At 49.2% G+C, this 15,349-nt stretch overlaps 1 protein-coding gene across 1 annotated transcript in view; it reads right to left on the bottom strand.

Moving 5' to 3' along the window:
• Nucleotides 1-10,478: 10,478 nt before the first annotated feature.
• CAMK1D (calcium/calmodulin dependent protein kinase ID) overlaps nucleotides 10,479-15,349 on the bottom strand; it is a 417,163-nt gene continuing 412,292 nt past the window's right edge. Inside the window, exons 9-11 of the mRNA XM_065870982.1 lie at nucleotides 13,626-13,713; nucleotides 12,587-12,704; nucleotides 10,479-10,954 (exon numbers count right to left, since the gene is read on the bottom strand). Coding sequence (XP_065727054.1) covers nucleotides 10,836-10,954; nucleotides 12,587-12,704; nucleotides 13,626-13,713 — 325 coding nt within the window. The 3' untranslated portion in view covers nucleotides 10,479-10,835. The remainder of the gene's footprint in view (nucleotides 10,955-12,586; nucleotides 12,705-13,625; nucleotides 13,714-15,349) is intronic.

The raw sequence follows: 15,349 nt of genomic DNA, 5'->3' as shown, positions 1-15,349 counted from the left end.
CCCTGCCCCTGGAGAGGAGAAAGCTTACCTGCTGCTTCTTCAACACTGGACGATGGACTCACAGCTCCAGCTCTTCTGACCATGCCTCCAGCTCCAACACACACCGGGCGGTGGAGGAGAAATGAGAGTGGGGGGGTGGGATGGAAACTTGAGGAGGGCAGAGGTCTGCGATGTGTCACTCACGGCTGTATCCTCAGTGCTAGGATGTGCCTGGCACACAGGAGGCGCTCGGGAAATTTTTGTTGAGTGAAAAAGGCCTCACCCGAGAGGGTGGGACAGGACAAGTGAGAGGACTGAGTTTTCAGCCCTGACCGTGCTGGGCTTGTGGGTGGCCACAGAGGTGAGAGCTGGGAGTCCAGCCTGGAGACTAGGTCAGGAAGGACCCAAGAGACATCTCAGTCAGCCTCCTTCTCTTACACTTTGACGTGGTCGTGAGCTGTGTTATATTGCCTGCCAGCCCAGGAGACCCCTCAGGCCCAACAATGCCCCTTACACAACTCACGTCCTCCCTCTAAGTCTCAGTTCTCTCGTGTACGAGGCAGAGATCAGGACCATTCCCACTCACCTCACAGGCTGTTGTGAGGACTGAATGATAATTCACCGTCAAGTGCTTCAGTCACTGTGAACCCCTCTGCACATGTGCGTTGGCGTTAGAGACAAGGGACCACTGGTGGATTTTGCCCCAGAGCACGTTCCTGCTTATACTCAGGTGAAGCGGAGCCACTTGAACTGGTCCAGAGGAAGAGCCCTTTCCAGCCAGTCTCTGTGCCCAGGTTTAACCTCAGTCATGAGGACCAGCCGCTGTGGGCATGGCTTCATTTCCCACCTCCACATTGAAGCATCCGAACTCCTGAGCTCTTCAAGAAGGACCACGTTGACACCGACTGGTAGATGGGGTGCACCTGTGGATTTGAGGCATTTGGCCTAAGCTTACTTTTTTTCTCTTTAGAGTTAAAAACGTCTTCTCAGGACACAGGAAATGCTGTGTCTTGAGGCTTGCAGCTTTCCCAGGGCAGTTTGCTAATGCTTTGGTATTTTGTGCTACATTCTTAAAGCAAATAAAAGATTTTAAAGACATTACTTGGACGCATGTCGTTTATGAGAACATCTTGGTTCTTTCCAGCATCCAGGGGCTCTCTCCCCACACTGCCTCTCCCTCAGCACGTGGACTTGGGTCATGAATCACAGTCTAGCCTCACCCTCTCTCTCCGGTCAGCAAGGGTGGCTGAGTGGTCCCGAGTGTGCTGACAGAGGGACAATGCTGTGGGGTGCCCCCTGCGGTCCCCACGTCCTGGTAGTCACGGCCACGGGTAGTCTTCACTTCTACTGAATAGAATACGGCAGGAGCAGTGGAGCACCATTTCCAAGATTAGGTTACAAACAGATGGTGGTTTCCATGCTGGGTACTTTCGTGTTCTCTCACTGCCTGTCTCTCCCTCTAGCATCACTCATTTTCAGCAGTCCTAGAAGAGGCCCACCTGTATGGCCAGGAATAAAGCCTTCAGTCCACGAGGGCACCTTTTCACCAGCGACCCTGGTGCAGTTGGCCTAGACATCGGTATTTCTGAAATGTTCCCCAGGTGATTCGAATGTGCAGGCAGGCGTGGCAGAAGCTGCTTAGGGTCCCTGTCCAGGGATCCGCGGCAGCGGCACCACCTGGGAGCTTGTTAGAAACACAGCTGCTCTGGCCTCACCACGGACCTGCTGACTCAGAATTCGCATTTTAGCAAGACCCCCGGGAGAAGGAGTGAGAAGCCCTGGGATGCAGCTATTGGAGCAGCGGCAGCCTGGGGACTGTTTGCCGGGAGCACAGCTGAGGGAGCAGGGCTCCCCTTTAGGGCAGTCTGACTTACCTGAGCCAGAGGTGATGGGAAGTCCTCCCCACTCGCGGTGCCCTCGAGACATTCCTTCACTGTAGGGATTACCATCCAGATACGAGACAATTTGTTTAAAAGACTCACCCCGGAGTGAGCTTCCTCTCCTCGCCCAGGGGTGCCCTGTGACAAGCACCTTGTGCTAGGTGGGTACAGAAGTCAGCTGCTTTCCATGTTCTTGCTGGGGAACCGCTGGCCCTCGTTAGAGGGGTCGTCAGGACGCTCTTCTGTATGATTACAGCCAGGTTGGCTGGAGGCCCAGCATCCCGTGTGTTTTTCTCCACGAGCTGACATAAGACAGCCTGACTCAGCAAGGCCCACAGAAATGAATCCTGATGCCCTCAAGACAAATCTCACGCTGAAGCTAAAACAATGTTACAGGGAGGGGGAGAAAGTGGCCTGAGATGTAGGAAAGAGAAAAAGGGTTCATAAGTTGACCGAGAACGGCGTTTTTCTGGCCCACTAAGTCTTTCTGGACAGAGTCTGTGCTTGCGGTGGAAACATATTAGGAAGATGAGCTCATGATAAACACAGTTCCTCCCGGGAGAGGCTGGAAGAAAACGAGAGATCTGAGACACTGTCTTGAAAATAAATCAGAGGTTTTGAAGGCGATCTGGAGAAGAGGAGATGACAAGGAAGCCTGCGTGTCAGGGATGAAACTCCGTGTGTATGAACAGAACTCTCCAGAGATATTAATCAGAGCAAGAGAAGAGACTAGCCTAAAACAAAACACAAACCAAAAACCTGGCAGTGTTATGACTACTGTCTGCATCTCTGATTCCAGATCAAATCCAGCTTCTGTGACATTCCTCCTGAAACATGGAATAACAGAACAGCAGAAAACACATGGGCTAATAACACAGTAATGTCTGGGTTCTCTCTGCCATTCCTCATTTATTGAACTATGTGAAAGGCTAGGCCGAGCCGCTAAGAGAAATTTCTCTTGGAGATGTAGAATGGAGCTTAGGAAGTGATGTCCCAAAATGTTAACTGATTCGATTGTGTCATTCAACTCAGTAATTATCAGTGGCCCCCAGTTACTTACTAAGTAAATGAAATCCAGATGGTGTAGTTTGGAATTCATAAAATTTCAAACTACATAAAATTACGAGAGGTAATACAGCGGGATGACCTTTGGTGTTGGTCCAGCTGAGTTTGAAACACTGCTGCCAGTGGGTAAATCACTGAATCTTTCTGAACCCATTTAGGCAATAAGGGCACCTTCCTTGTTGAGCTAACGGTTAAATGAAACATTGAATGGAATTCATTTCGCACAGTACCTAGAACACAGCAAACGGCTAATCCGTGACATGCTTAGTAGCAGTAGTTATCGTTGCCGACAAGAATGCGGCTATGGTTCTTTTCTGGGCGGACAGTTCTGTATCTATGCAGGAAGGCTTTTGTTTAATTCTTGGCTCCCTGAATGTGTTACGGCCGATGATAGATAATCCCAAGAGAATGTGTCAGACCAAAATTTATCTGAAAAATATAAGAAATGTGGGGTGAATTTCAATGCCTGTTGAACTTTGTTTGAGCCCCAGGGAGGTTCGGTGAATGTCTGAAGGATAGAGGTGCTGGCCTGGTTACTGTGACTGGCGCTCAGTCAAAAGTTTAGGTTTGACCTTAACATTTCAACTGTAAGGCCCTGATAAATCCCAGCTTTCTATTAGGAGCAGTTTCACACTTCTGTGCATTTGCTTTGGCTACATTGTCGGCCACGGTGGGGGAGACCTCTCTTTAATGACTCCTCACAAACAGTTTTCAGAAGTGGTTAGCTTACTAAAGTTCTTTTGTTCCGTAAAGTCTGCATTAACAGTGTCACCTATGCACCCACTGAATGATCCCTTTGTTATGATATACTTCCTAACTAGGGTCTGGGTTGAGAGAAGCCTTGTCAGCTAAGAAAGGACTAGTCATCAGGTATCAGGTATTTCTTTGGGGCTCACTTATTTCCACTAAGGCCCATGCTGTTTTCACTTGATATTGGCTGTGCGGGATAGCGTTAATTCTACATTTCTACAACCCACGTCTAATTCATTTTTTCCCCTCTACACAACAACTTACTATTTGGATTGTCTGGTGATCAGATCCAATCCCCACAATATATTTGATGAGCTATGAGCTGTAAGCACCCCCGACCAAAAAAAAAAAAAAAAAAGACACTATTCACTCTTCTGATTGAAACAGACAGGACCCTATGGTCCTTGTCCCCCACGTCCTCTGCCTGCATTTTGTTTGTAGAAAAACTTTAGCCAAAAAATAAGTTTAATCAGAGAAGTGAGAAAATGCAGAAACAAAGGAAAACAATCAAAGGAGACCAAATAATAATAGTTTAATCATTAAGCAAAGTCAAGGACCTTTGGTTCCTCCTCAAGGGCTATATTCTGAGTCATATCCTGTGAGCTGTCTTGTAGATAGTGAAAACCCCACCAGGTGGAAGAAGTTAACTACACGATAACCAGACTGTAGCTATGATGTAAGCTGCCACAGTTCTGAGAACTGGCCTCAAGAAATGGGAACAAACCGACCCTGGAACTGAAGACTAAGTGTACCTAAAACAATCAAGATGATGCTGGTCAGACCACCGATGACCAATTTCAAGATGACTGTGCTGTTTCTACACGTAGCCCTCTCCCTCCGCCTGTAAAAGCTCTTGCCCCCCGATTGTCCGGGGCGGGGAGGTGTGGGAGTCAGGCTTTGGACAGGCGTCCCCTCCCCCCACAACCCGGGTGCCAGCATCCAAAATGAAGCAAACTGTCCTTGCCACCAACCTTGCCTCTTTATTGGCTTTTGAGCGATGAGCAGCTGGACCCCACTTCTGGTAACGGGATCAGCAGAGAATCTTCCTTTGGGCATCGAGAATTCCAAGGTGGTGCTGAGGATGGCAAGTGCTACTCAGAGACGTTTTCCTGGAAATCAGTGTTGGCTTTTCCTCCAAACAACTCAAGAATATGATCTGGGTTTCTGGGTCTGCCTCTAGCCACCTTCTGCAGTGGCAAGGAAAAGCGGGGGGAGCCCGAGCGCCTGCCACAAACCTCAATGCCACGATGTGCATGCTCTGCCCCCATCCCTGGCATCCCTGCCCATCGGGCTGGTGATAAAGTATTTAGGGGACTTTATGAGTTTCCAGGGGCTCAATTCAAACTCCTTCCTTCAAACCCAAACTTCAGAGAGAGGAGGAAAGAGCGAGCTGTTGAAACACCCCAGTCTTGCTTCTTATGGAGGAAACAAACCACATACATCTGAAGATGATTAATTGTCTTTATTGGAGGAAAACAAGAAGTCATCAATCTCATTGTCATTATGATAGAAATCTTGATATGTGTACATGATTGTCAAGGCAGAGAATCATTTGCTACACAGGCCCGTTAACAATTTTGCAGTGCCGCAAACCTACGTGGGGTAAACTTCTTGCAGAGTTTATTACATGCACGGAATAAATGCACAGTTTCCCTTCTTTTGGACAAGCATGGTTTTATGGAAAAATCAAACCAATTGCAAGCCTGGTAATACTAGACACAGGGACATTCCCGGGTTCGACGTCATAAGCTTTTGGAAAACGTGCTCACTGTTGGGAGAGCTGCAAGAAGGACTATGATGTTATGTGTGGTGACCAGAGCCGATTTAGAAATTGTTCCAAATTCTATGCTGGACAGAATGTACCTTTCATGTCTTCCAACCTGATCGTGGGGTTAAGAGAAATATCCTCTGAAACATGCCGCCTGTCTTGCAAAACAAAGATGCTGCAAGGTTGCAGCATTTTTGTCGCTGTCAAAATGTTTTCGTTTTTGTAAAATGTCCAAACCGCTCCCAGTCCTGCCCCAGCGCTCCTCTTCCCTCAAGTGCAAGGCTACCGTGAGGGCCCAGGAACCTCAGTCTGTCCAGATGAAGGTTTTCCTTTGAGAAGTAATTTCTCTAGCGTTTGGGGCTTTTGAGTCCCTGGTCATACCTTATCCCTATGACTAAAGCCTCAAACACTCCTTTCATTTCCTTTTTTCCTGTCCATAAGAAAATAAAATCACCTTGAAGTAAACTAAGCTGGTAAATCATCAGAAGACATAATCATCGTATGAGAAGTTTTCTGGAGACCCAAAGATTCAAAATGGATGTGGCGAATGCAGAAGCGGCATTGGTACAAAGGGGGAAATGCAATAGTCAGTCCCTTTGGTGTAGAGAGATTCAGACACCGAGAAGCCATTCCACACTTTGTCCACGAAACCAGACCTGGCAGCCACATGCTGTGGGGCTGGCCGCCAAATGCACAGCCTCTGGATTTCCAGAAGCAGAGGCCCCCGGAGTCACAAGCCCAGCTGCTCCTGCTGCAGGGGGCAGGGAAGGCGGGAAGGGCTGACGTTCCTTGCTGTCTGATTCGGCGCAGAGCAGGAGGCGGGTCAGGCCGTGGCCAGCACGCAGGGCCCACTTCACAGTGGGGCTGGGCTCCTGTGCCCATGCCCAGGCTGCAGATCACGACGAAGGGCAGGGCTGAAGGGGGCTTGGGCCTCTATCTTCCTCTTTCTCCTCCCTGCCTGCTGTCCGGTGTAGAGGTTTCCAAGCTATCTCATCTGCAGACTAGTTTTCTTGGCATCTCTGTGAATTGTCCCCCTTTTAGAAATCTGCCCAATTTACCTTTCCTATCACAACATTTTCAATTCTGAAAACCAAAGGATTGGAACACTCTTTGGCCAATGTCAGGTACACCCGAAGCCCCAACCTACGGCCAGCCCCCTGCCCCCCGCAAAGAGTTGTGGGTTACATACAGGTACATACATTTTTCTTTAAACAAACTGAACAGTGTTTGGTCTGGAATGTGTTTAAGGAAAAGGCCAACTCCGCAGAGTGTGAGTGGACAGGATGGGAAGCAGTATTGTTTCAGAAGAACATGCAAAGGTTTCGTGCATCGGTTGACTCGGAGGACTTTCATTCCTTTTGCCAGAAGTGACTGTGCAGCCCTGGGAAAGAGTACATCTTATTTCTGTTTATGGAAACGGGAGGAGCTGCCCTTTGCTGCATTCTGCTGTTCCTTCTCACATCCAGAGGAAACCCAGCAGTGAGCTTGTGGAAATCATATGAAGTCGAGAAGTCATGAGCGTTGCAGGCAAAGCACAGAGGCCATACCCTCCTTCTCCTGCCCTCCGCCCTGGAGTGATGGTTCCAGTGTGGCTTCTCCAGGGTGAAGAATCAACACAAGCCCAGGCTCTGGGTGGGCCAGGGGGCCACGGTGGCCAAAGCCTTAAAATACAGAGTTATCTCCCCTGGGATACGGTCTTTTCTTTCTGTTTAAAATTGCTCACAAAACGTCGAACCCCAAGGCGTTCATCAGATTAAGCTGTCATTCCTCCAGAGAGAGGGTCAATCCCCCTTTTCAGGAGGGGTCACTTGGGTTCCCTCCTTTTGTCCCTGGTGTTTTTGGCCTTCGTTCTAAAGGGGGGAGGTCCCCCTCTCCCTATCACAATTCACCCAGGATCTGCCGGACGCCAAGGGAGACAAATGAACAGGATAAGGTCAGTGACGGGCAGGTAAACTGAGTCTGGGGCGCCAAACGCCAAATGCCTTTCTTCACCGGCTCATGCTCCCTAAGTGCCAGAGCCTTGCCTGGTTAACCCCAAGCCTGACTGCCCAGTTCCCTGGATGCTATGCTAAGAGCTGGCTGGAGAGCTGGGACCTTCTCAAAGGTCTGTTGGGGCCACATGCGGGTGCACGCTCTCTGTTTCAGACAAATGCTAGCCTCCCTGATGGCCTCACGGATGAGATGAAGACCAGGGAAGTGAACGGGGACAGACAGGCAGCTGAGTGCAAGACCATTTGAGGACACTCTTTCAAATGACAGAAGCAATCCACTTGCTCTGAGGAGGTGACGAGACCAAGCTGGGGGGCGGGGAGGTTGGAAGGCAGACTGTGATGAAGTCCATGGTCCACCATTAGCCTCAGCTGTACACAGTGGCCTCCAGGGGGTGTGTAAGGTGGGGGCCCATATGAAATGCTCAGCTTCATCGGTGGAACTTGACATCAGTGAGGGTCCTAGGACTTTGCCACTCCACTTGGCAGGCGTTACCAAAAGGCACATTCTGAGCTCTCTTCCCATGTTGTCATAAAGTGTAAATAATACTAAATACGGTTGAAAGAGAACCTCCATTCTTTTACCACTAAGGCTCTCTCAACAGAGCGTAAGTTCTACATGGGAGTTATCAGTATTTTCTCCTCCTCCTAAAACAATGGGAATACACGCATCCAGACAGTAGAGACTCACTTGATGTCAAGTTCAACAGGGTCTACTTTGGGGCTGAAACAGTCACCATCTCCTGACGTGTTACAGGCCAACCATGGCCAAGAGCAGACCCCCAACTGCAAAAAGGGGGTCCGGCCCATCTCTCAGCTCTTCTGCACTTTCCAGGTAAGACATACTTTCAAACTAATTGCATAGAACACGCACCCCACACATCAGCTCCAGAAAATAATTTATCATCAATAAATTTGGCTTCAGATGTTGCTTTCCAAGTGCAAATGACTGCATATAGCACACAGCACAAGGAGCTGATAACTACTCAGACACACGTTCGAAGTATCAAAGTCAGGCCAATTATCGCCCCTCCTCCAAAACATCTAGTTCCTTGTTTTCTTTTTTTTTTGGCCACGCCACGAGGCACGTGGGATCTTAGTTCCCCGACCAGGGATCGAACCCATGCCCCCTGCATTGGAAGCACAGAGTCTTTACCACTGGACAGCCAGGGAAGTCCCTAGTTCCTTGTTTTCTTATACTGTCTCAACCTGAATCTTCCGTTACACTTGTTGGTAAGCAACATTCTAATAAACCCCTGGGAGAGATGTCTCAGCTTTCTGTTATTGTTTATAATATTCTTGCTACTGTCCTCCAACTCAGGAACCTGCTTCTTAACCGGGTCTACTGTCGTTTTATAGACATTTCCAGGCTTTTTACAAATTTTGAAGAGTAAGAGCTTGATTTTCACTCTGGACGCTGGAGTGGCAGACACCAAGCGGGAATCCTGTCAAGGGGCTGAGTGCCTGGGACACGGCGGACACGCGGTAGACCAGATGCCTGTCTTTCTGGCTGTTCTCCTGCACACCTGCACTGCCCTCCTAAAGGAGGCAGAATGGCGTGCTGAGCCTCATAACACCGTGTGTGTGATGGGGGGCATTACTGAACATTCGGCCTGGACCTAGGCCAAGGTGCAGAAGTGACGAAGATGGCACGGCCTACAGGATCCACTGTGTCTGGTCAACTGTGGGAGAAGGGCATGAGGACAACCACCAGGAAAGTCACTGGACCATCAGGCAGATGTACAGGGACCCACTGCGGGCTCGAGGCTGACTGTGCGACGCAGACTCAAGGGATCACGTGGGCACAAGAGCCGGGGGGGGAGGGGTCTTCTGCAAAGTGGGCATTTGGAGCTACCTGCTCGCCTCTTCAAGACAGCATCCTTGAAGCCTCCTGGAGAAGCGCTTTTCCCTGGGTTTCATGCTGTGCTCACTCTATCCTGCACACCAATCCACCACGTGGGTGGACAATGTGGCCCAGTGGTCCCCGGACGTTGCTGGTTTGAAAGTCCTACATCCCAGGAAATCCTTCAGTCCTGGGCAAACTGGGACCTTTGGTGACCCCACCATCACAGGTCTTTGGTTTGGGGATTCCCTTGGTCAGAAGGATGGCGTTCAGCACTGGCTGGGCCTGGCTGGGGTGGTCTCTGGCCGTCACTGCAGTGGCCACTGTCCTGCTTGCCGGGTCTCCGGCCATCACTGCAGTGGCCACTGTCCTGCTCTCCTTAACCAACCCAGATAAATGGAGTCTTTTCCAAGGCCATTTCCCTCTCCTCCCTTCTGGATCAGCCTCTAAGAACAGCGTAAACATTTGCAGAAGCAACTGGTGTAAGCTGGAGGCCATTTTCAGTTGTAAGGTTAGAAATGCATTTTTAAAAAACAGAGAGATTAATTTTAAAACTGCATAGCTGAGAGCAGGGCTTCCACGCTGTCACTCCCCTTGTGAGAAACGAGAGCCGTGTGGGAAATTCACTCCAAACAAAATGGCATTGTGCTCCTTCGGCCAGGGAGGCTCTTAAATCTTTGCTGGGGGAGCGGGGGCCCTCTCCTTCACAGCAACTCTAGCCTTTTGTCTTGGGATAGCAGGCTTCTTCATTTCTGACCACTGACGGCAAGAGGCCCCAGGGTCTCCAGCTGGAGAGGGCTTTGCTGCAGGAGCTGCCGGGCAAGGTTTTCTGCAGGTTCCCTCCCACGGTGCCCGCACCCCCGGGGAGAAGACAGGCTGCAGAAGGGCTGAGTTGTCTTCTCAGAAAACTGCCCCTCCGAGGAAGAAGGGGAGAGAAGGGGAAGGAACTGAAGTAAAGTGCACTCTTCACCTCGGAAACAGATTCTTGATCGATCCTCTTATTAGAATTTTAAAAAGTACTTTTAAATTCCCTTCGGAAGAAAAAAAAAAATCTCTTAAAGGTTAACATAAAATTCTACTACTGACAAGCAAAAGGTACAGGGCACAGAAGTAAGAAGTATAGCTCAAAAGGACATGTTTCTTAAAAGGAAAAAAAAAACCCTAATGCACAATATTTACCGATACTTAAATAATCCAGTTGAAACTTTTTTTTGTTATGAATGAAAAAATACAACATAGACGGTTACCTCTACTGAGAAGATTGGAAACGACAGGGCTGAGGGAGAGGAACTGAGAAAGTCCATTCTGTTAGGGCTTTGCAGACTCATATGTACAGCACCAGATCCTATCAAATCCGCTCCCTTGAGCCAGTACACTTTGTGAGAAATGAACACTTCAGAATTGCAGTATAAAATATGGCCGTAAAAAACTTCTGTCTTCCAGTCCTGTGCAGGGAGGTGCACCGTGCAAGGTGGGATGGCTCTGGAGTGGCTGGTGGCGCTGGGGGCCCCTGGGGGCCCCCTTCCCTGGCCTCACCCCCTGGACCCCACCTGTAGGGCCGGTCACTTGCTTCCAGAGTGCACTGTCGTCACAGTGGTGGGCCTCGGTCTCCGATCCGCTCCCATTCCTGAGACCCCTGATGAAGAGGACATGAAACTACAGAGCGTGGAGGGTGCCAGACCTGCAGGGGGATAGCAGACACAAGAAGTTCAAAGCTTCAGAAGGATCTACTCACTCCCTCTTCCCGCTGCAAGGGTTTGTCGCGGGGGACAAACTTTTACGCACTTGACTCCAAATTTTTCCCTATCCATGGGAAAACATTTGCAATGTATCCAAATTCTTCTTAGACCCAGGTCCTCCCTCCTTGTTTCATTATAATAATGATAACTGCTTTGTGTTTGGATACAACATGGTTTAGCCACCATAGTACGATGGGTTCCATTTACTGAGCACTTACTACATACTAGGCATTGGGCTAGGTATTGAATATATACCGTCCTCACAAGAACTGTTTATTTCTTACAATGGCGGTGAGAAGCAGGGATTTTAAGAGTGAATAAAGAATGTGATACCCCCTTCTGACCCCAGCTTGGTGTGTGGTCTGGACTCTTGGCTAAGAAGCGTTTGTGACATAGGGCACATTGAAACGGGGCTGCTGATTGAGTCCTGTGTGAACTCGGCAGCCCCCGGCCTAGAAAAATCCTTCACGGGCTGCACCTCCAATGCTCCCCAAGCAAATGTGCTGGCATCAGAATGTTCTCACGTGGGATTATCTTCCTGGCTGCAGCAGTATACCCCTCACCCCCGTCACTGTGAACTCCGTGGGCTCGAACAGCGGGACAGCCATAAAGTAAATCACTAAGATGGCTTTGCTGTCAGAGCCACTGTCTGAATCTTCAAGTAGACGATAGATTGTGGGGTTTCCTTTGACCAGAGGGTGGAAATGATCTGCCCTGAGATGTCAATGTGGGCCTAAAGCAGCGTGCAGTTGTGTCAGGGGACGCTCATGGAGATTTCCCGGGAAAACTTAAGGGCTGGACATTCCGGAATGGGGTGGGAGGGCTATTTAAAGAGGAGGGGAACCTTTTTTGAGGCAAACAGGAAGGAGTGTGATGCTCAGAGTGAGATCAAACTGAAGGGTCTCCGTGATTATGGAAATGAAGGCCTACCCGGGACGATCAAGGCAACTTCTCTGCAGTGCAGAGGAGCCCATGGAAAGGCCTAGTATGAGATCAAGAGAAATACAGAGTGGAGAGTGGGAGAGAAAAATAAGGAGGGTGTGAGTGTGTCCCTTGTGATGAACTACCCCACACACAGATGAAGGACAACGAAACATTAGTACTATTACTTTGATCCCAAAGCCAACGCACTTCATATAAATTAGCTCAAATGATTATCAGAAAAAAAAACAAAAACATTTTAAAAGTCAATGAGATCAGACTGTCATACGAGTCTCTGCCATCCCTTCCTCAGTCCCTAAGGGTGATGCCCAATGAGAAGCAAATCAGAACACAAGGAGATGGATGAGAAAGTGTCGGGCTTTTGTCCACACACACGTGGCTGTGTGGGACTTGAGCCTCAGATGTCTTATAAATGGAAACAACGGTAGCTGCGGTTGTAGAAATATGAAATAACTAAATCTGAAAAAATATTTAAAAAATAGTGAATAGGATTGCTGGGAGTATTAAACAAGATCAAGTATTCACAGACCCCGACAAACAGTAGCTACTCAGCGAACGAGCGTCCCCCCTCTCTCCCTACTAGATTTGTCTCCAACGCCAGTTGGAAAGTTCTGTTTTTGCTACATACGCACAATCTTTTTGGCTGGCCAGACTGAGGCTGCTCGAAACACTTGTATTTGAACTGTCCAGGCTGCTGCCAAGATGTAGTTTTCTCATATGTCTCACGACGGCCGTGGCATTAAACGCTTGCTGAAATTTAAGAAGGGGAAAGGCAGACAAAATATTACAGCTAATTAGAAAAGACCGAGACTGTCTCCTATCATTTATCCTGTTACCCTAAGCAGGTCAAACTTCTGACAACGGTCTCATGATCCACTAGAAAGGAAACTGATGTTGCCTCTTCTTCCAAAAGTACATTCATCCTTTGACCCTCTCCCCCCAGGAAAATATATTTTGGAGATGAAAAGAGTATTTTTCTTCTGACATAATACCGTAGAATATAGAGTAAACGTAAGCCAATTCCCTCCATAATTTAAGAGAATGACTTCTAGAACAAGAGATGTATTATAATAATAGAGTACCTTAAAATATATTTTAAGCGTTTTAATTTTCTGATTATTGGTGTTTTGTCCTAAATAAAGTACATCAGTGGAATTACTGTCTGTGTAGTCTCTAGTTGTTGGCTCTCGTGCAAGAACAGCCAACTCTCAATTACCCGTGCTGTGAGAACACAGGGTAATGGATTAAATCCATCACATTTTTACCAGAATGTACTGATGAGTTCAACTGAGATTTCCTGGGTTTTTTTCCCCCTTTTTATGTCACTTTAATAATAGTCAACCCTTCAAAGTTCCAGCAAAGTGAAGGAAGACAACAGAGATTATGTTCTTAAGAAACAGCAAATGAGGAAAAGCTGGCAATATTGCTACATTTTTGGATCACAGAGGGGAGATATTATTAAATCATACACTTTATCCCTCTCACACCATGATGCTCTCGTCAAGTCTTAATCCTTATCGGTTAAAATTAGCACACATTTGGGTGAGGCTATGGGGATTCTCATCAAACTTGGGGGATAGTAACACTTAGAAATAAAAAATGCTTGAACTGCAGGGCCAGTTTCGTTTGAGTGGTTAAGTTCACTGGGAATGTAGGAAACACAGGACTTACTCTCCACTTGCTTTTGGCGAAGTTCTTCCGGATCTGGGCGCTGACCGACTCGTGGATGTTTTTGCTGAGGGCTGTGTCACCAGCGATCCTGAAATGGAGGCAAAGATGCTTCTCAAGAGGGTTTCTTGGGGGGAGGGGGGCGTCTGACACTGGGTCCCAAGCTGCTTTCCTGGGGAAGCCATGTCCTGTCCCCTCCCACAGGTTTGCTGAGAGGATGGCATGTCACTGCCCCTCCAGGCTGCTTATTTCAATGCACAGCTCTTGTCTGAACGTCCATGACCCACCACCACTGCACTCCAAGCCCGGTCCCACCTCCGTACCCTGCACCCCCTCCAGGATGGGTCAGCACCTTCATGGTGGGCCACTCTGCCCGGCTCCCCCTTCTTCCCCTTTTCACCCCCATTCCTGCAACATCAGAGTCCACAAGGACAACACAACCTGAATTCAGCTCTCCTCTTTCTCCCCCTCCCCCAGCTTCCTACCCGCCGTGTCTCACCTCTGAGGTCTCAAGCGTGTCCCCCCACCTGGTCTGAGCACCAGACCCCTACCCAGGGTCTCCCCCCAGCCTCCTCCCCCCAGCCCCTCTGGCATCCCCAGGATCTCTGGTCCATGGACCTGCTCACACCCGGGGCCCACTGCTCCCTTCTGGCTCCATCCCGGCTGACCTGAGCTCTGCCACGTTCTACTCCCCTCCCTCCCCCCGGGGCCCCTCATCTTCTCTGTGCTCAGTGACAGGGTTCCCAGCCTCAGCTCGGCCCTGCTTGGCACACCTACTCCTGCATTTCCTAGAAAAGTTCTCAGAACCGCAAGAACCATGTCGCCGCTGCCTTCCACTGGGTCCTTTACAACACTGGGCAATCTTTTCTCTAGTTCTTGCTTGACCTTAGCCTTCTATTAGCAGGGAGGAAGGGAGGTTTAGTTTCGACCTCCTGTCCTCAGAGTCCCCCCTCATCCTATTACTTCCTCCCTCTGCTTTATCATACCTCTTCTCTGCCCCCCCCCCGCCCCGACCCCCATCCGTTCTTACACCTCCCTCTTCTCTCTGGGCTCACAGTCGCCAGTCTCGTTGATGAGCTGGGGGTCCCTCCAGCCCATTCTTTTTTTTTTTTTTCCTCCAGCCCATTCTTCTCCCTCACACCCCTTCTCAACCTCAATGCCACCTTTGCTCTACATTTGACCGCTCGGCCTCCCCCAATCTCACAGGAAGTTGCATTTTGCTCAGTCTTTTCTGGGCTTGAAGCCATCCATCTTCCCTTTCCTTTAGCACCAAACTATTCAATTCTGAGCTGATGCCTGATGCCTCAGAAGTAATTTCTTGGATCTCGGAACTGTTAAGGGGCAGACAGATGCCGGGGACACTGACCATACTTTCTGGCTGGCTGGTGGCTGGCAGAGCCCGTCAGGTCCGACTCCGAGGGCCCTGGACACAGACCAGACTGGGCACAGACTGCCGTGTTCAACCGATTTAGGACATGAGAGGAACAAGCTTGGGGCTTATTCAGATAGGAAACCAGCCCGGGATAAAAAATATGTTCCCACCACCAGCCTTTCCTTTTAGGAACCGAAAACATGGCTGGTGGACTCTGGAAGGTAAGTCTGTGCCAGGCTGGGCCTAAGTTTAGAATACCGTACAGTCTGCTATTCCCAGCTCAGAGCAAGAGCCCCCCCTAGATAGACTCCTCTAGTTTTCCCAGCAGGGTTGAAAAGACACAGCTCAGACGATA

This window comes from Phocoena phocoena, chromosome 2 (genome assembly GCF_963924675.1).
Source record: "Phocoena phocoena chromosome 2, mPhoPho1.1, whole genome shotgun sequence".
In the NCBI taxonomy this organism is placed as follows: domain Eukaryota; kingdom Metazoa; phylum Chordata; class Mammalia; order Artiodactyla; family Phocoenidae; genus Phocoena; species Phocoena phocoena.
This window is presented reverse-complemented; position numbering and strand designations above follow the sequence as displayed.